The following is a 21,064-nucleotide window of genomic DNA, read 5'->3' on the forward strand; positions in this document are numbered from 1 at the left end:
TACCACCTATAGGTTTACTCTTCAAATATTCCCAGTTTAAACATTAAATAAATGAGGGAGCAAAAATACTAAGAAGGTTTAATTAACCTAATATTGATTTATTCACAAATTTACATCAAAAGAAACGGACATCTTAACAAAGACAAAAATATCAAAAGAAATGCAAATTGAAATAATGAAAAATGGTTTAGACATGTGGTCTACAAAAATTAATAATCAAAATGGGGTCGGACACATGGCCCATGTGACCCAGAGACTGTGCTAGTCTCCAAGCAAGAAATAATAACGGAAAAATATTTACACACAATCCCACCGCACACAGTCCGAATATTGTAATTAGCCAGGTTCCCTATCAAGTTAAAATTAGTCTAAGCTAAAAAATGGGGGAATAACTATGGCCATTTGTAGTAGTACCTGCATTCCTTTGAAGATTAGTCCTATGCCCGTGATAGCTGTTGTCCTGGTTGCACTTTGCACTCTTTTCTGGCCCACCCCAAGAATCCTTTTTTTGTGGTAATATGGTTCCCAGGTTCCACTCCTTCACTGTCTCCAGCCGGCAGCCACAGGACTCCTTGGTGAGTCACGTTTTTGGAGAGGGGGTGAGCCAGAGGTGCACAGGTTCACTGACCAGGCGGGTCAGTAGGCCAGGGCGGCTTCAGAACGAATGGGTTGACACTAAGGTCGAGGAGATCACCTGGCTTCACCTTGCCAAACAAGTGACGGTCATGATGCGCGTGGTAATCCATTGGGGGTGCCATATCGGGACTTCAGGACAGGGCAATATATTGTTACAAGGAGTGCAGAGGAGGCAGGATTTTGTACTAAATACTTTAAAGAAATCTTGCTGCTCTAAGGGAGTTTATATATACAATAATCCTACCTATTCTGGCTTGCTAAAAAATAATATTCTAAATGATTAATTAGCAATGGGCTGGTGCAATGGGCATACATCTTAAGATTAACAACCTTAATTGGTATTGAGAAATAAAAGATGCATTAATTCAGCAGTATTGAAATTCATATCAAAATTCAGTTTAGGAATTTAATCTCGACCCATGTAGTTAACGAAAGAACCAACATACGCCGGGGTTACTGCTAAAGCCCTCTGTTGTGCGTATCTACGCTGTGACGTCACGAGCCTGGCGTGCGCTACTGTCAACAAGTTTTAGTTTAGAATAGTCATCCCTATGTTTCGTTAAAGAAAATTGAATGTAGGAGAGAAAGTTTAAGGGGGTAGCTACAGTATTAGTAGAAGAGAGTTAAAAATAAGATTGGAAGAAGAAGAGTGAAGAAAATTCTTCACACCCTGGGGATAAAGGGGAGAAAAAAGGGAGAGGGGTTAGTTCCAGCAAATGTGATTCAACCACTTGTTAGTATGAGCGAGATAAGCTTACTGGCTGAATGAAGAGTGAAGTCTTTCTTCACATCAACGTCTGTTTGAAGTTAACAAAACACTGCTAGCGTTAATTAAAATCAATTGAATTAAAGTTAGGCTTGAACGTGAATTAGGGAAAATTGAACCAGCAGGCAATGCTTCACGGAAGCGTTAATATAAGTAAATGATCAGTGTTAACTTTAAGCGTACAATGCAATGGTAATTAAATGATTAAAAACACCAAATTCTTCCCACCCTAGGGGTACGGATAGAGCAAACAAAACGTAAGCCAATATCAGTCGAGTTCAGCAACCAGTCCAGCCAACGATTAATTCAAAATTATGGGGGTGAATCCCAATCCCGGTCTGACACCCAACGTTTTACATGAAATGATTTTACAAAGAAAATTACTGGCGTAATGAAAACTTTGTATTCATCGCCTGACAAAGGGAGAAAAGCTACTTCCTTCTCGGCATTTAAAGATGAAAATTTGTTTGACACTATCCTGAATGATAAATCGAGACAAACTAGGTCCATGGGGACATCGTATTTCTGACTGTGAAAGTCTTGGATGTCGGTTTTAAGAAAAACGTTTGCAAGGGGAGCATTAAAAGTAAAGGTTATATACAGAATGAGCTGAAGGATGTCAGGGGGAATTTAGTAACGTGGCAAATTGTCAAGGCAGAAATAAAATTTATGCTTGGAGGTTAAAGCAAGGGATTGTCCTGGAAAATGCTGCTGCATGACTTGGCAAAAATAATAAATGCTTAAAGTTGCGCCATATATAACAGAATGAAAATAATGAATGATGCTCAATGTACCGTTATCCTTAAGCAAAGTGAATTGTAAACAGGCTCTAAGCTCCGGTGCTAGGTCTACCTGTGTGACCTTCGCTAAATCCGCCGTCAGTGCACAAGGTTCCTTTCTGACTGCTAAGGTCTTAACCCTGCGATCACGCGCCTCATTCTGAGAGTGGGTTTCAAATTTTGACATGGATGCTTTAGCGTCGACTCGGGTTGGAGCGAAAGTTACGGGCTTAAGAATAGGACAATCAGGCAACGTGGGCAATGGTCCGTGGGATGGTACGAGTTTAATGAACGAGTTTACCATTACAGGCCTCTGCTGGCCATCACGCACACGGTTAAGTTGTGTGGTATCTGCGCTACCACTTGGGGGGTCCATGACAATACAATGAATGGTATTTCCTCCGGGACGGACTGTCACCGGCGGCAAAGACAAAGGGGGTTGAGGGCGATCAAACGCTGGCGGCTTAAGGTTTGGAGATGAGGACAGGGCAGATGGGGCTGACACAAAATTACTAATCGTATGCCGTGTTGGCAACATAGTTTTGAAATGTGAAGATTTTACAGGTGTAGGAATTGAGACAAAATTACGAACATTGTGCTTGACTGCTGAGACATTAAAAGGACCAACTAGGGGATCGTTACTGACATTTACAACGGGACGTGTCACTGAAGGTGTCACCCTCGTTGAAGAACAAGACTGATTAAGTTTAATAAGTAAATTAGGATGAGCCATGAGGCTATTTAAAGCAATTTCAACTTTACTTGAGCAGGCAGCAAGCTCGTGATAATTTAATTTAACCATGGGATGGTCGTAATGACGTCTCCAAAAATTGTTGTAATTACAAAGTTTGTCTCTTACTTTACCAATAAGGGTTTTAAAATGACTTACGGCTTCTGGACCCATGCTGGGAGAATCTACAGAAGCAAGAGCATGAAGTGCTAGGTCTGCGTCCTCACAAACAAAGGTGAATGTCATCTCCTGTTCCTTAAGCCTAGTGTTAATCTCCTCGGGGCTAATCGTTTCCGCCTTAGGCGGTGGAGGGATGTTTACGTTAAAAGTGAAGTCCGCCATCTTGGAATGACCACGTTTTGATGAACGGATTCGTTAAAGCAAACAAAGGACAAATCTGAATTTTCAAATGAATGGGAAAATGAAACTACAAATTTGCAAGTGTGATAAATGAATATTGAAAATTACTCATAGTGAGAGGAAAATGGTTAATTGACAAACAAAGGTAAATCACGAAATTACTTTAAAATACAAAGTGACCGGGTCCAACAAAGCAGACGATGCCCAGGTCACGTGACGTTAAAGACTTTGGTAAAATGAATTATATACGCACCTGGCGATAAATGATTGAATTAAGTTACTTGAAAGTAAAACATTAGAAAGCACATGGGGTTTTGAATGCAAAGTATTAAGTTAAAAGTTAAAATAACAGGTCGGGGCTGACACTGTTGTGACGATTTCACAATTACGTGCGCACTAAGGCAGCCACTGATCTATTCAAAATGTAGATAGGCGCACAAGGCAACGACTTTAAAGTGCAATCTCATGGAGGCTAAACAAATATAAAATTTCCCTCACGCGGAGGTAAAACAAAAATATCATCGCTAAAGGAAATTAAATGCACTACACGCAGTAATTTACTTACGGTAGAAAACAATTACGCACCCTTAGTTTGGGCTGTAAACAAGATCCACCATCTCGGAACAAACACGTGGAATGAAACGGACTTGGTGTTAAGTTTCTACGTTACTCGTAAGAACACTTAAAATTATGTTGCGCCAATTTGCTCTGTAGGACAAGGACATGTGCTAGGTATACGGGAATCGTTAGTTAGAAAAGTTAAGGTTGGTTAGGGAAGGTAAACGACACAAAGGAAGGTAGACCAAGGTACAAAATGTTACAAATTAGATGCTTATTTAGCAAAATTAGTTGACAGAACAAGTACACCGGCGCTCTAGCTGAGCAGTAAACACGGGCGTCTGAACAACAAAACCTTAGTTCAAGTAGCTTAGAACTATCTGGTATAAGTGGATTCCGCCACAACACGTGGGTGAATGGATCCGAGACAAAGCGAAGTTCCTACGACAAATTCTAGTCTTTCTGTAGAGAACATTCAAGCAACAAATTAACCTGGCTACGTAGCTCTTTCCTTAAACACGTGGTCGATACAAAAACATCATAATGATTGCAAATTTCTCTTCCCAATTAAAGTCTGGGCATTACACATTCGACAAACTGGCTGTGTGTGTGTGGGTAAGTGATATAGCGAGTTACTATATGCTTAATCAAGCTGATTAATTACGTTAATGCTTCACAAGTCAAAGGTAAAAGATCCGGTTCGAAGGACCACTCGTGTGGAGAATTTTTCATGTTCTGAGTGGGAACTTAGTCCGGGAAAGTCTCCTTATGACAGTTACATAAAGTTCAACAGGGGAGGATAATGAGCACTTACTCTCGGGGCACAAACGCCCTGTTAATACTTTACTGTCACAATTTACTAACCTTCACTCTTAAATACAAAAGGGGGAAATTTACTGTCCAGAGGCCGGAGAACTCCACACGTAGAATATATAAGTAATTTATGGCCTACTCTAGCTTTGTCAGGTCTATAGTCATCTCATTCTCAGGCTCTGTTCCGACTCCGTCCCAGCCACCCTAATGAGATGCTGGACAGGTATTTTACGTTAATGTAATTAGACAAAATCCAAAATGGGAGCAGTGATGTAAAGTAGTTTAAAAGTTTAAAGATAAGGATCTTTACCTTCGAAGCAAATATATTAATGCAAAGTTCCTCGCCGTTACCACCTATAGGTTTACTCTTCAAATATTCCCAGTTTAAACATTAAATAAATGAGGGAGCAAAAATACTAAGAAGGTTTAATTAACCTAATATTGATTTATTCACAAATTTACATCAAAAGAAACGGACATCTTAACAAAGACAAAAATATCAAAAGAAATGCAAATTGAAATAATGAAAAATGGTTTAGACACGTGGTCTACAATAATTAATAATCAAAATGGGGTCGGACACGTGGCCCATGTGACCCAGAGACTGTGGTAGTCTCCAAGCAAGAAATAATAACGGAAAAATATTTACACACAATCCCACCGCACACAGTCCGAATATTGTAATTAGCCAGGTTCCCTATCAAGTTAAAATTAGTCTAAGCTAAAAAATGGGGGAATAACTATGGCCATTTGTAGTAGTACCTGCACTCCTTTGAAGATTAGTCCTATGCCCGTGATAGCTGTTGACCTGGTTGCACTTTGCACTCTTTTCTGGCCCACCCCAAGAATCCTTTTTTTTGTGGTAATATGGTTCCCAGGTTCCACTCCTTCACTGTCTCCAGCCGGCAGCCACAGGACTCTTTGGTGAGTCACGTTTTTGGAGAGGGGGTGAGCCAGAGGTGCACAGGTTCACTGACCAGGCAGGTCAGTAGGCCAGGGTGGCTTCAGAACGAATGGGTCGACACTAAGGTCGAGGAGATCACCTGGCTTCACCTTGCCAAACAAGTGACGGTCATGATGCGCGCGGTAATCCATTGGGGGTGCCATATCGGGACTTCAGGACAGGGCAATATATTGTTGCAAGGAGTGCAGAGGAGGCAGGATTTTGTACTAAATACTTTAGAGAAATCTTGCTGCTCGAAGGGGGTTTATATATACAATAATCCTACCTATTCTGGCTTGCTAAAAAATAATATTTTAAATGATTAATTAGCAACGGGCTGGTGCGATGGGCATACATCTTAAAATTAACAAACCTTAATTGGTATTGAGAAATAAAAGATGCATTAATTCAGCAGTATTGAAATTTGTATCAAAATTCAGTTTAGGAATTTAATCTCGACCCATGTAGTTAACGGAAGAACCAACATACGCCGGGGTTACTGCTAAAACCCTCTGTTGTGCGTATCTACGCTGTGACGTCACGAGCCTGGCGTGCGCCACTGTCAACAAGTTTTAGTTTAGAATAGTCATCCCTATGTTTCGTTAAAGAAAATTGAATGTAGGAGAGAAAGTTTAAGGGGGTAGCTACAGTATTAGTAGAAGAGAGTTAAAAATAAGATTGGAAGAAGAAGAGTGAAGAAAATTCTTCACAGGCGGTTCCGGTGTGGCCAAATAACATTTTGTCGCTGGCCTGGCGCCCAAGTCATGCCTCTACCTCGACGCTCATCGCGTGCAGTGTGGCCGAAGCCTAACTGAGGCCCTTTGCGACAATAGGCTTAGGAGGAGAAGATCATATATATATATATATATATATATATATATATATATATATATATATATATATATGTTACATAAATTATCAGTTTAAAATTCTGTGGGATGCCATGAATGCCTCTAATGAATAGGATTATTTTTGGCAAATAACTTATTTGTCATAATTCTTACCAATTTGAATGTTTGACTTTTCATTAAGTAGATTTAAAGTTAGTCGTCATAAATGCTATTTGTTGAAATTCTCATTCATACTTTTTACCGGTTCTTTTAAATATCTAGAAATGTCTGGTATATTGAGATCCTGGTAATTGCATTTTTATATCACATGCATTGTTCTAACAGTGTCATCTTGCTGATATAGTGTTAAACATTACCAAAGCCTACTTCTCCTGTCATTTATTCAGTTCTTGTATTATCATTTTGTTTTCTGATTTCATTATCCTCTCTATTGCCATCATAAATATGGAAACAAACTATTTTATGTAAATATGCCTTTTCTCAATCTGACACGGTCGAATTAAAAAGTACTACTATATAGGAATGTTCAACCTAATGTACGATATGTTTTCCCTGTTATGTGTATCTCTTTGCACAGAGTTCGGGCAAGGACACTAGGACAGTACTCGCTCATCCCTTGATCTGTCTTCATCTCTTGAACATTAAAGGAATTAACTATTGCCGAGTATGTCTTAAGCACAGTGATTCTCTTTCCAAAGCAGGACCTTCAAGATGCTAAGACAAGGCCATCACAATACACCCAGGTGCAGAGCAAGACGTTCCCTCAGGGGAACTGCAAGCAGGAATGCAACACCGGCACGCTGGCGCAACGAGGGACAGGACTTGTTACAGGCTTTGGTTGGCCTCATGGCACAAGGAAGACCACATGGAATCAGCCTCGGCAGGTGTTAGGGCGATGTGCCCTGATAAGTGTAGCTATGAGATGACACAAAGTAGTTTTCGAGAATGGTGTCGCTCTATGAGTGATTGGCTGTCCTTAGAAAACATTTCAGGAGAGAATGCAATGCACTCAGAGGCTCAGTGGAACTCATTAACGGCCTCTGAAGCAATTGACAAACTGAAGGAGATTACGACGAAGTCTGTTAATAAGGCAGTGGCATGGGACAAGTTTTTCTCAGCGCAACAAGACGATCAAGAAACCTCGAAATCCTTTGTGCACAGGTGCCAACAATTTGCCTTAGAGTGTGGGTTTAAATGTACTTACTGCCGAGCTGATCTGAATGATTTTGTGTTAGTTCAGCGGATAACAAGTGGTTTAAGCATTGTGGGACTTAAGCAAGAAATCCTACATTATCATGAAAATTTCAATACTGTGCAGAAATTGTTACGCAAATGTGAAATTTATGAATCCACAGAAAAGGATAGCATTAGCACTCGTGGAAGAGCAAACCTGGCTAATTTGGTAGAAAGGCATGAGATAGGCTTAGGCCTAGTAGAAAGTGGGTTAGAATGTGAAAGTAAAGTTATTGCTAGCTACAGGTCTAACAATAGTGACAAGCGATGCGGCCGTGGCCATGGTAGTTCGAAGCCTACTAGTAGCAGTAAGTCAGATACCAAGTGTAAAAAGTGTGGTGGTCCTTCTCATTGGCAGGGAAAATGTCCTGCTGATAATGTTAACTGTTTTCAGTGTGGTATTAATGGGGCACTTTGCTAAATTCTGTCATCAAGGGACACAAGAGCCCGCCAAAACAGCGCCTATTCTGGTTGCGTCTGTGACATCATGCACTGTTGGTTATCCACCTGCGGATAATCGGTAGGTAGGCCTATGTGCGGCAGTGGGGAAACTGCCGATGGTGAAAATAAAGATTAAGCATGAGTTTTCATGTGAGTGTCGTTGTTGAGGCTGTTCCAGACACTGGGGCAGAAGTGTGCATAGTAGGGGTAGATTTGTTATCAAAATTGGGTTTGAAGGTACCTAACCTCTCTCACTGTAATGCAATTGTAAATCACATAGGGGAGAAGTCATTAAAAATATACTGGACTGTTGATATGCTAATAGAATTGGGGGATAAATCAGTGAGCACTAGTGTTTTTGTTTTACAAGGTGCTACTCATTTTTATGTCTTTGGGAGTGTGTAAATCACTAGTCCTAGTACATGCAAAGTTTCCCCATCATACTGTTGCTACAGTGCATGACATCACTCAGAAATTCTCTGTGTCGACTAACCCCCGCCAGACGCCTGAAGAAGACGTTCGCACACGCGTAGGGGATGTTGGTCGTGAGCACGAGATGCCATGCGCTCCCACGGAGGAAAATTTCCCTAGACTGAGGGACTGGCTACTGCAACGTTTTGCGAAGACTACTTTTAACGTTTCATCATCTTTGCCGAGGATGAAAGGAGCCCCTCACCACATTCACCTGTGGGAAGGTGCCATCCTCTATGCATGTCGTACACGAGGAAAATGTCAAATTAGGGGTAATTAGGGAGGTCCCTGCTGGTACAGCTACAGACTGGTGTGCTAGGATGGGAGTAGTAACAAAGAAAAATGGTAAACCACAAAGGGCCACGGATTATCAAGAGCTTAATAAGAATTGTAAACGAGAAGCGCATCACACATGTGCTCCTTGGGACATGGTCTCGGTTGTGCCAATTCGTACATATAAAACTGTAGTTGATGCCTATGCCGGATTCCATCAGGTGCTATTAGATGAGGAAAGCCGACAGTTGACACGTTTAGTACACCATGGGGGAGATACCAGTATTGTCGAACACCTATGGGTTATTGCTCAGCCCCCGATGCATACACGAAAAGATTCGATGACTTCATTATTGATGTACATAGAAAGTACAATTGCATAGATGATGTGTTGTTATATGACGACAGTGGTGAGGAAGCCTTTTGGCATACTTTTGATATTTTGCAATTATGTGGAGATAATGGGATTACGCTAAATCCGGATAAATTCCTATTTTGTCAAAGACAGTTAGAGTTTGTGGGGTATGAACTAGATTAGGATAATTATAGATCTTCTAATGAGCGTATGAGTGCCATTAAGAACTTCCCCATGCCTGCAAGCCCTATAATCATGGATATAAGATCTTGGGTTGGGCTCGTGAACCAAATTGCACCTTTCATGGCTGCAGCACCAGTAATGGAACCATTCAGGGATCTTCTCAAGAAATCCCCTCATCGGAAAGTTTATTGGGACCAATGCCTCCAAAATAGTTTTGTTGCAGCCTGGGACAGTATTTGCAAGATGTTGGGCGACGGACTGACATATTATGATAAGGCAAGGCGCACTGCTGTTGTTATTGATTGGTGCAGAGAAGGAATGGGGTTTGTTATATTGCAACAATATTGCAATTGCAAGGATCTCAATGCCCCTTTTTTTGTAAGGTGGGATGGAAACTGGCATTATGTGGCAGCAGGCACCTGGCGGAGGCCGGCTATGCCGTCATTGAAGGGGAAGCGGCTTCAGTAGTTTGGTGCCTTAAGAAATCAAGGTTGTTTTCATTGGGATGCCCGAATTTCATTTTAATCACGGACCATAGACCTTTGGTAAAACTCTTTGGGGATAGGAGCCTGAAAGACATTGCAAACCCGAGACTACTAAGGTTGAAGGAGAAAACTATGCAATATAGTTTTACCGTGAAATATATACCAGGAAAGAAGTATTCGGCAGCCGATACATTATCAAGATACCCAGTGATTCGTAGTGAAACTACCGTCAAAGACGAAGAATAGGAAGAACTTATGAACAAAGTTTGTATTGCCTCCATGACGTCATCACTGGCGGATGACGTCATTACTATGGACTGGAACACCATAAGGGGGGAGGCAGACAAGGATCCTGATTATTCACTATTGCAGCAACGTGTCAACGAAGGCGGTTGGCCGTCATCAAGGTCTCAAGTGGAGCCTTGCCTAAAACCTTTTTTCAATGTATGTGATAAACTGAGTGTCATTGAAGGATTAGTCATGTATGCATATGACGAGGGGCATATTAGTCTGGTAGTTCCGTAGGTATTACATTTACACATTGCAACCAATCTACATTCAGGTCATCAATCAACTGACTCTATGATCCGAAGAGCACGACAGGCGGTTTATTGGCCTGGGATTGAAGGTGACCTAGCAAATTACATGACACGGTGTCATGATTGCAACGTTGTGGCACCTTTGCAACAAAGGGAAAGTATTATATTTGCTCCCCCTCCCAAATATCTGTTTCAGAGAGCTATTGCTGATTTATTCCAAGTAGCAGGGAGGCAGTATATGGTATACGCCAATCGACTGACTGGATGGATGGAAATTTATTTCTTCGCTAACGGAACTACATCCGCGAGATTGATCCCAGTTTTTAGAAGATATTTTATGCAGTGGGGAGCACCTGAAGAAATATCCGTGGATGAGTGCACGAATTTAACGCGCATGTAAATGAGACATTTCTTCGGTAGGGGGGGGGGGGGTATCTATGAGAATGTCGTCTGCTCACTACCCCGAGTACAATGGGCGGGCAGAAGCTGCTGTGCGTACCACCAGACGAACGTTATTGGGCAATACTTTACCTAATGGAGGGGTAGACAATGATAAAGTAGCTCAGGCAATATTGCAGTATAGAAATACACCATTATATGGTATTGATAAGTCTCCTGCACAGCTGGCCATGGGTCGCCAACTTCGAGAGTCGGTGCCAATGCTAAAAAGTCATCATTTTGTCACCAAGCATTGGTCAGAAACCTTGTTCGTAAGAGAGAAAGAAACAAGTGTTATTGAGCAACGAATATCATCTAAGTATACAGAAAAAGCCAAGGATCTCTCCCCCCTACAAATAGGTGAGAGGGTAGCCATCCAAGATGTGACCACACAAGCCTGGAATAGAAGCAGGGTGGTTATTGAAAAGAATAGATACCGCCAATATTGCCTAAAGTTGGATATGAGCGGGAGAATTTCGACAAGAAATCGTAAGCATTTGAGATCCCTACCACCCTCACCACCTCAGGGGGAACCTACTCCCACCACCTCAGAGGAGACTCACCCAGTACCCACCCAGGAGAGAAGTAGTACTAGGGTACGTCGTCCTCCGCAATGGTATAATGATTATATCACAGAGTAATTTGTTTTAGTTGTGTTTAATAAATATCCCCTAAACATGTCAATTTTTGTGCATATATTTTAATCCAGATTATTTGTGTTTAATAAGTGTTCCTCTTCTCACGTTTACCATTTATGTATGTTTCAGCGCTGTGTCCGAAAGACTACCTATTATAGCTGAATTCATTTTGCTATATTTGTTATTACCTTTACCAGATCTATTAATTTTTGCAACTAAAAGGAGAAATTAATGCTTATGTTTTGAATATACTATGTTTACTGGAGCTTTGATCTTAAAGGGGAGGTGTAGGAATTCAACCTAATGTACGATATGTTTTCCCGAATATGTGTATCTCTTTACACGGAGTTCGGGCAAGGACACAGTAACTAGGACAGTACTTGCTCATCCCTTGATCTGTACTCATCTCTTGAACATTAAAGGAATCAACTGTTGCCGAGTATGTCTTAACCTGCTGTATATACTATCAGCATGAAAATATCATCAGAGATATTTTGTGTAATCAAAATTTTGATAATCCCATAAAAATTGATGCTTCATGAAATTAACAACAAAATAAGCTAACTTTAAAAAGAAAAAATTTCCTTAAATAAAAAAAACTGAGAAGGGTCTCCCAATACATTGGGAACTTTGTGATCCCACACAAACACAACATTACACACAATGACAATTAAATTTACAATCACCACATAACTAGCAATTCTAATTTATGATCTGAGCTCGTTAACTCGTCCACGGAGCTGCACTAATGGCATACTGATAACACAACTATCGTCTGATAAAACGGTCAGGAGAAAACACTGACAATCAAACACCTAACTGTTTGGACAATAGCAATGGGACAGTATATCGCTTTCCCTTAAAAAATGGCTTAACTTACTTGTCTACTTGTCCGGTGAAGTGACCAAAAGTCAATGAGGAATGGCTGCAATTTACGCCTGTCATGTCTTGGTCCTGATCTCTGAGAGCCAATACACATGTGTGTCTCAGATAGCTGGACCCCAGTGGTGTTCTAATGTGATGCAATATAAATGAATCCTACCTAAAACATATGTATAAATTTACCATCGAGTAAGCCACATACTGCTAAATTATCATCATCAAAATTAATGGAGACTCTTAAGTCAGGTACAATAAGCGACCAGAAATATTACAATGATTTCTACATGAATAAGGGAATAAATTCAAAATCAATACAGATCACAGACAATAACCAGGCATTAATCATGATAATATTAAACAATAATGATTATTAACCAAATAAAGGTCACCTCTGTAGGGAGTTACAGACGATTTTCTTCTAAGGGGCTGTTTTGCCATGACGTCACACGTCCTGAGAATTTCAGGGCAAGGGGGTTGCTTGAACTTTCTTGCCACGTACACAGGATTTTTATTTTTGGCATGCTGACACATCTGGGAAACCCAAAATTGTTTACGCAATTCAACGAGGAGTGTTGCAGTGTAGGAAACGTTCATGAAAATGTAACAATGAGTGTCCAAAGAGCGCAATTATGTTCCAGGAAAATGGGATCTACGTAATCTTATTCCAAGAGGATATTACTAACATGGGAACTAGCTTTAAGAAGACCTTGATTATCCAGGTAAGGTTTACCTTGCCTGATGAAAGCATGTTCGTTGGGATTGAGATGCGCATCTTTACCTTGCACCTATTTACAAATGTTAGGATATAACCAGACGTAATGATACCTTTACCTAAATAGGCACTTACAATGGCCACAATTTTATGTTCCCCTCTTCTGATTTTCATATTGGAATGAACTAGATCAGAACTCTTAGAGCTTCTGTCTAATGAAATGTGTTAAGCTGAAACACTATCTGTGTAACAGGTTGAAGATTTGACAATTGGTTGCACAAAAGTAGCTGTGCACCACTATCTAGAAAAACTCTTGTTGAGTGCCTAAGACCAATTCGACAGTGAAAATCAGTAATGCTAGGGGGGGGGGAGGTTATTAGTCCCAGCACCTGTGGTTTTGTTACTCATACAAGCCATCTGACTGTGATTTATCAAGAGACCATTAATTGTTACTGCATAAGGAGTTCCGAGTTACAGGGTTTATTAGCAAATCCATTAATGGCCTGTATGAACTGGTCGGAAGTATATCAGTTGTTGTTTGCGGATGATACTGTACTGGTTGCAGACTCGGAAGAGAAGCTTGGCCGATTAGTGACAGAATTTGGAAGGGTATGTGAGAGAAGGAAGTTGAGAGTTAATGTGGGTAAGAGTAAGGTTATGAGATGTACGAGAAGGGAAGGTGGTGCGAGATTGAATGTCATGTTGAATGGAGAGTTACTTGAGGAAGTAGACCAGTTTAAGTACTTAGGGTCTGTTGTTGCAGCAAATGGGGGAGTGGAAGCAGATGTACGTCAGAGAGTGAATGAAGGATGCAAAATGTTGAGAGCAGTGAAGGGAGTGGTAAAGAATAGAGGGTTAGGCATGAATGTAAAGAGAGTTCTATGTGAGAAAGTGATTGTACCAACTGTGATCTATGGATCAGAGTTGTGGGGAATAAAAATGATGGAGAGACAGAAATTGAATGTATTTGAGGAGTATGGCTGGTGTATCTCGAGTAGATAGAGTTAGGAACGAAGTAGTGAGGGTGAGAACGGGTGTAAGAAATTAGTTAGCAGCTAGAGTGGATATGAATGTGTTGAGGTGGTTTGGTCCTATTGAGAGAATGGAAAATGGCTGTCGGCTAAAGAAGGTGATGAATGCAAGAGTTGATGGGAGAAGTACAAGAGGAAGGCCAAGGTTTTGGTGGATGGATGGAGTGAAGAAAACTCTGGGTGATAGGAGGATAGATGTGAGAGAAGCAAGAGAGCGTGCTAGAAATAGGAATGAATGACAAGCGATTGTGATGCAGTTCCGGTAGGCCCTGTTGCTCCTTCCGGTCTCCTTGGATGACTGCGGAGGTAGCAGCAGTAGGGGATTCAGTGTTATGAAGCTTCATCTATGGTTGATAACGGGGAAGGGTGGGCTGTGGCACCCTAGCAGTACCAGCCGAACTTGGTTGAGTCCCTCGTCAGGCTGGGAGGAACGTAGAGAGGAAAGATCCCCTTTTTTTTCTTTTTTTTATGTTGGCTACCCCCCCAAAAATTGGGGGAAGTGCCTTGGTATATAGATAAAGATGAACTGGTGGGATACTGCAAGGATACCTGGACAGACATGCAATTTATGAAGTTGCTGACAATTCAGGCCCGAAATGTTTGCATTGCATTTGCCGGCAGTGTTGAGTGGAAAAACATTTTGTGCAACGATTCATTTCACACAACTTTGATACCCTATTTGTTAAATCTTGGAAACGGGGCATTTGGAATGTATGTGGTCACTATTGAAAAAAAAAAAAAAAAAAAAAAAAAAACCATCTATGTTAGGTACCTTAAATAGTTGTACTGAAGTGAGAAATCGAAGAACCGTCGTTAAAAGGAAACTTTACCAAATTAGAAAAAAAAGATCGTTAAAAAAAATATCTTTCTCGTCCCCTTCTCATGCTATCATTCTAGTAGCATGTTCTCTTTCTATATTTATAAATGCCAGGCAGTTGACTCTTGCCTTAGTCATGGTGCTGTGAAAGTAGGATTTCAACTTAAGAACTCCACTGAACGACCTCTCTTCTGAACATGAAGTAGCAGGGATAAGAAACTGGACAACCTCTGATGCTGTCTCGAGGAAGACTCCTTGTCACCTTTGCTTAGAGTTAATGAAAAGTCTCTTTCCTGCTTTCCATCAGATCCTTGTTCAGGCCCTGGAAGTTTGCAACTAGTTCAAGTCACTTTTTGACGGTAAATCACTTATTGCAATGGCACCAAGAGCTCATAAAACATCCAGGTCATTACCATCGAAACAAGCCTCCGGTTCTGACAGTTCTGACAATTGAATTGTAATAAGTGATGACACGATGATGCTGTAGCCTACTAGTGTTATTGGTTAGCCACCCATCCTGGTCAATTTTCCTATAAGTGATTGCAATCGATGCAATTTTTATTTCGAGGTATTCGTGCATCACAGAAGTTGAATCTTGCTTTTTCAATCTAAGATTTTAGATTTTGGCAGATTTGGTCAGACCTTTGCCGGATTTGTCAAAGCTATCATCATTACGACATTCTCCCAATGTCTTGATGCTAAGACAGCTTCCATTTAAGCCTTGACCTTGAGCAAACTGGAAGTTTATGAGGCTGTCAACTATTACTTATTTCTAATACAGACTAGAGCTAAAAGCTCAACCTGTCAAGAATGGGTGTTACTTTAAAAAGAGCAAAGCCTAAGAAATATTTTAGAAAGCAAATAAAGAACAGTTTTAACACAGAAAGACCATAAACAGATCCAAGCGGAAGGACATGTCTGAGGCCTTTGTTCTGCAGTGGACTAGTAACAGCTAGCTGATGATATATATATATATATATATATATATATATATATATATATATATATATATATGGTTTTGTGTGTGTACCTCCCTTCATATGTGTATACTTTGTTTCCTTCTGTAATTGATTCTTGTTGTTTTTATACTCTTATGCAGTTTTATATGAGGGAGGGGAGGTACATGGCTGACATAGAGAATACCTGAAAGGATATGTAGGGACATGAAGCTTGAAAATTCATGGGCTAAAGCAACAGATTTATGTTCGATGCATCATCGCATCCATTGACCTCAGCCCAATGAGTTATATTTAGCCACTGGAATTTAATTTTAGTAATATTTTATGGATTTATACTTAGTGATTCTAAGAGATGGGTAATCGAATCTTTCGCTACTCGTAGTTTTCAGTAGTTGTATATTATCAGGTAATCTGTTTCGAAGTTCCAGGATATGATGATAAATTGTGAGACAAAAATGGAAAGAAACAACTGCAACAAATGGCTATTTTTCAAAATTATATTGTTATTGTCTTAAAGAATATATAGTATTTATAAGTATGCAAAATTTCATTCAAATCCGTTATGTGCTAATAAAGATTTGCACACATATTTTCAGGAAATTTTCAGGTCAATTTTCAGGTCAAGTGTTACCCCTGAATTCAGTGATGACAGGACCTGATAAAGGAAACAGTAATACAAAGTAGCTTATAAACCGTCTTATCACAAGTGAGTAAATAGCTAAGTAATAATCCCAATGATTTCTGTTATTGATCCTTGAGAGGATTTTGATTTAACATTGAAAAACTTTTTTATGCAAAAGTCTTCATATAAGCTCTCTCTCTCTCTCTCTCTCTCTCTCTCTCTCTCTCTCTCTCTCTCTCTCTCTCTCTCTCTCTCTCCCTAATCGGCTTTTAATGGAAATATGTTGAAATGAGTCGCGTTTTTGTTCTTGGTGACAACATTAAGAAAATAACTTCTAAAAAGAAAGCCTTATAATCATTAGAAGTCTCGAGAGAAAACAGATTGATATAAATAATACAATTATGTGGATTTCTTCTCGTTAACCCCAATATCATTATTTCTGTCTTTATTCGAATCAGATTGAAATAAATGAATTCAGTCAGAACTGAGAAACCATTACAATGAAAATATAATATTGTTTAAGAATGAGGAGGCTACTTTATGAGTGAGATGGCTGGATTAGTCAATTCTTTGCTTAAGGTCATGACATTACTATGGCACAGGTCTCGGGATCCTGTGCCCTGTGTCTATTTATGTTTACCCAGTAGAACACCTTACCCCAGTTCTGATGCTGACTAGTAGACCTCCTTGTGTCGCCTTAACCATCATTAGGCTTCTCTCTTAGTCTTTGGTAGGCTATGCCTGGTTGTGAGGACTTGTCCTCTGTGCCCTATCACGGCAACCCCTTTGGAACACTATTGTTGTTCTATGTTGCTGTTGGGCCTTCTTGCCATGCCATCTCACCATTTTCTGAGTCTTCCATCACCATCCCTCCTTCCCCTTTCCTTGCGACTGTTAGTGTGTCTACATGTAGGCTATCTTTCCTGGCCTAGGTAGAGGAGATTTTCTCCTCCCAAGTTGAAATCTCTCTGCTGCATTAGAGTCCACCCTTGGGTGTTTCTCTGTCCCTTCCCCTTAACCTTACTGTACCAGAACTATGTTCCTCTTGTCTAGTCATCTTACCCTAGCTTTTGAGCTTTCCCTCACCCACTAGGAAGCTAGGCTTGCCTACACAGTTCTCTCATGGTCTAACCCTATCTAGGCCAGAACTATGTTCCTCTTGTTTAGTCATCTCACTCTAGCTTTTGAGATTTCCCTCACCTGCTAGGAGGCTAGGCTTGCCTACATAGTTCTGCCATGGCCTAACCCTATCTAGGCACAGAGTTGATACCCCTTGGGTCTCTCCTCTGCCGCCTTGGCAGTGCTTGTCCTATGTCTACAGCCTCTCTTCCTGTGCTACATCTCTCTGACTTCCTTACCTGGTTAGCCTATCTAGGAAGAGGTGCAGCCTTCTGTCTCTGCTTCCTGTCTTGTCAGTTTGAGATATCCCTCTAGCTATGGAGTCTTAACTCCCTTGCCGGGTTAGCCTATCTCTGCTTCCAGTCTTGTCAGCTTGAGTTCTTCTAGCACTGGCCGTGTGTTGGCTTTGGGTCACCATCTCTGCCGTGTCAGCTGCAGCCTTAGACTGTTCTTTCCTATCCCACATCTGAGAAACATTGACCTCTGGAGTTGGTCGATTGGATCCTGCCTGATTGTCTGTACACCCTTGGAATTTTTAATTCTTAACATCCTGGCCGTGTTGTACGGCTCTCATTATCTTATTGGCTGCACCCCCACTTTGTGTAAGTTAATAATAATGATCAGGTCCAGGCTGGTTCTCTTATTAACTGCCTTTCACTCCTGTACTTCCCCTGAGTGTGGACTCTTCCCTTGGGATTGTCCATTCTTTTCTGGTTACTAGAAATAGTTGCAGCCTCCCAGCCACTGCCTCGGGGGCAGCTGTTGCTGGTCTAGGTAGTACAATGAGTGAACTTGCCTTCTTAAGCTGTTCTAATAGATCTACTCTCGAGGTTCTGGTGTTCCTTTGATGTGATCCTTTCCTCCATATTCCTACCACTCCGTCATTATGTTTTGCTTCATAAATCATTCCAGATTTCTGAGCTGTTTGGCATGTGTTCTATTATATTTTAGATTTAGCCATTCTTTAGGTATAGTATTAGTTAGGATAGGATATATATTTTTTTTCCTAATTTTAAGAAGATATGATATTTTAATGAGGTCCAGTACTCATTTACTTTTTTTTTTATCTTTCCAGGTCTCTGATGACATGGAGTGTTCTATAGCCACCTGTTTCAGGTGGGTCAAGTTACCCTGTGGCCACAAGACTTGTCGGAAATATGGAAGTTGCCATGTTTCCAAGGGATCCACTGCAATCTGGGACCCTACTGACTGCAAGGTTTGCATGGATCTTCTTCAAACCGGCTTCTATGGCACAGACATCTCCTTAGACATCCGAGATCGAAGTCGGAAAATGCTCCGACACCGGATAAGAGGCTTCCAGAGGAGCTCTCAACTCAACAAGGTGTCCCTTATCTTCCTTCTCTGGAACTGAAGGACCTCCTCTTTCCCAAGGCTGAGGTGTCCTCCATTTTTGGTCATCAGTTACCGACGGTCCAACTCCCGCCGATACCAGCAGATCATGCAGATGATGAAGTCCGAGACGCTCTGCAAGTCATGAGCCTGGACATGGACGACATGTCTACTACTTCTTCTCTTTCATCAGAGAAGGAGAGGATCCTGCTGACCACAGAAGCCTTGGAAGAATCATTGGATGTACATCAGGTGAGTGCAGCTCCCAATGCCTCTTTACTTTCTAGCCAAGTCCCAGCTTCCCCCTCCACCCCGGTTTCAATATTAGACAAACCTTCGCTACCCAGTAATTTAGAGCTAATGGCGTCCATGAAAGCTTTCATGGAAAACTTAACCGCTAAATATGAATTTTCTCAAGCAGATCTAACAGCGAGGATAAAAGCGTTACAACAGGCACCTGCTTCTAAGGCTCCCCCAGCTTCGACCCTACCAGAATGCACATTTAAGAACCCTTGGCACTATGCTGAGAATATGGCCGTAACTGAAGGGTTCCTTCATACTGGGGATAGTTTGGGTTCCAAGCCAGTTTCGGACTTGAAATTCTTTTCATCGATTGATAGCTATCCTCACTGTTACGTAATGCTTAAGTCGGATGTGTCCATTAGGGATGATACGATCCCTAAGGAAACGATCATTCTTGATCATGGCAAGGCTCAATCCCTTTTGGTTAGGGAGTTAAAGACAGCTGAATTTATTAATGTCCAATTTCTGCCTTTGGCAGGACTTTTGTGGCCCCCAAAGAAGTTGTCTGCCCCTTTGCCTCTAAAAGCTTAGAGGCCTTATTGAAAGCAGTAAGGGAGAACAGACCCTTTCCAGTGCTAAAGGAATATGAACCTGTCTCTCTAGCCCTTCCCTACGATTCGAACAATTGGGAGGACGTCCAACATACCTTCATTGTTGGAAAACTAGATAAAGGCTTCGGAGGCAAGGAGTTTAATTAGAAATTGCCTAGGATTCCCGAATCCCTATTGAAGCGAGAACTGGAAGCTAAAGAGAAACTTTCTGTTTCATTAACCTTCCAATCTTATCTAGAGATGCTTATTGGAAACTATTCCAAATCTGATCTCTTCCCTGTCTTGGCTAAAACTCACCTAATCATGTTTCAATGGGAACTCCATGCTTTCGTCCTAGCCAGGAGAGCATGTAGAGAACATATCCATAGCCGCTACTACGATCGGACATGAACCCAGAAAACTGATTGACTTCAATATCTGGGGGAAGGATCTCTTCCCTGAGAAGCTGGTTAAAAAAGTCATGGACAAAGTGGCTCAGGAGAATAAGAGCCTTATTGACAAAGTGGAGTTTCCTCTTAACGAAAATTTACCCCCAATGAAGGACCTCAACCCAAGGGCAAGAAGCTCAGAAGTCACTTCAAAGGAAGGAAATCCTTTCTTGTCGCGACAGCCTCAGTTGCCACCATTCCTCAGACTGTGTACACGGGGCCCAATGCAGAACGTTTCATAGTCTCCAGCCTTCAACCCGGTGTACGAGAGAGCTACCACCACGTTTCACCCTGCCAAAGCTCATGGGAAGGGCTCTGGTAACAGGGGAAGGTCTGGAAGAGGTGGTCGAACTAGAGGGCGAGGAAGTAGATACAAGACGTCTAAAGTTGCAGGTTCTTCGCAACAACAATGAGGAGCTTCCGTTAGGAGGACGACTTCACATGTTCTGGGATCAATGGGAGTTCAACCCCTGGTCTCACAGCGTAGTCTCAGAAGGTTTAGGCTGGAAATGGAGACAGAAACCACCCTAGTTCAAGAGCTTCTTTCAACCCACAATCCCCTTTTTGGAGGATTACGTTCAGGACCTTCTCCGGAAGGGAGTCATCCGTTGTACAAAATCCATGAACTTTCAAGGGCGCCTATTCTGCATGTTCAAGAAAGATTCGAACACTCTTTGAACTATTCTGGACTTGTCCCACTAAATTCCTTTTGAACAGCAAGTTCCATAGATCTTACAGACTCCTATTGGCCTCTTCCGATAGGTCGGCGTTTCTCCCTCTACCTTGGTTTCAGACTGG

General features: G+C 41.3%; 1 protein-coding gene across 1 annotated transcript; it reads left to right on the top strand.

Annotated features, from left to right (window-relative positions):
* Window positions 1–10,859: 10,859 nt before the first annotated feature.
* On the top strand, window positions 10,860–11,495 carry LOC137641023 (uncharacterized). Its single transcript, XM_068373472.1, has one exon. The coding sequence runs from the start codon at window positions 10,860–10,862 to the stop codon at window positions 11,493–11,495; it is 636 nt and encodes a 211-aa protein (XP_068229573.1).
* Window positions 11,496–21,064: the final 9,569 nt, after the last annotated feature.

The sequence above is a fragment of the Palaemon carinicauda genome, chromosome 5, assembly GCF_036898095.1.
Source record: "Palaemon carinicauda isolate YSFRI2023 chromosome 5, ASM3689809v2, whole genome shotgun sequence".
NCBI lineage: Eukaryota > Metazoa > Arthropoda > Malacostraca > Decapoda > Palaemonidae > Palaemon > Palaemon carinicauda.

What these genes read in the sequence shown, in the direction of transcription:
- LOC137641023 (XM_068373472.1), top strand. Translation starts at nt 10,860, where the DNA reads ATGTCGTCTGCTCACTACCCCGAGTACAATGGGCGGGCAGAAGCTGCT.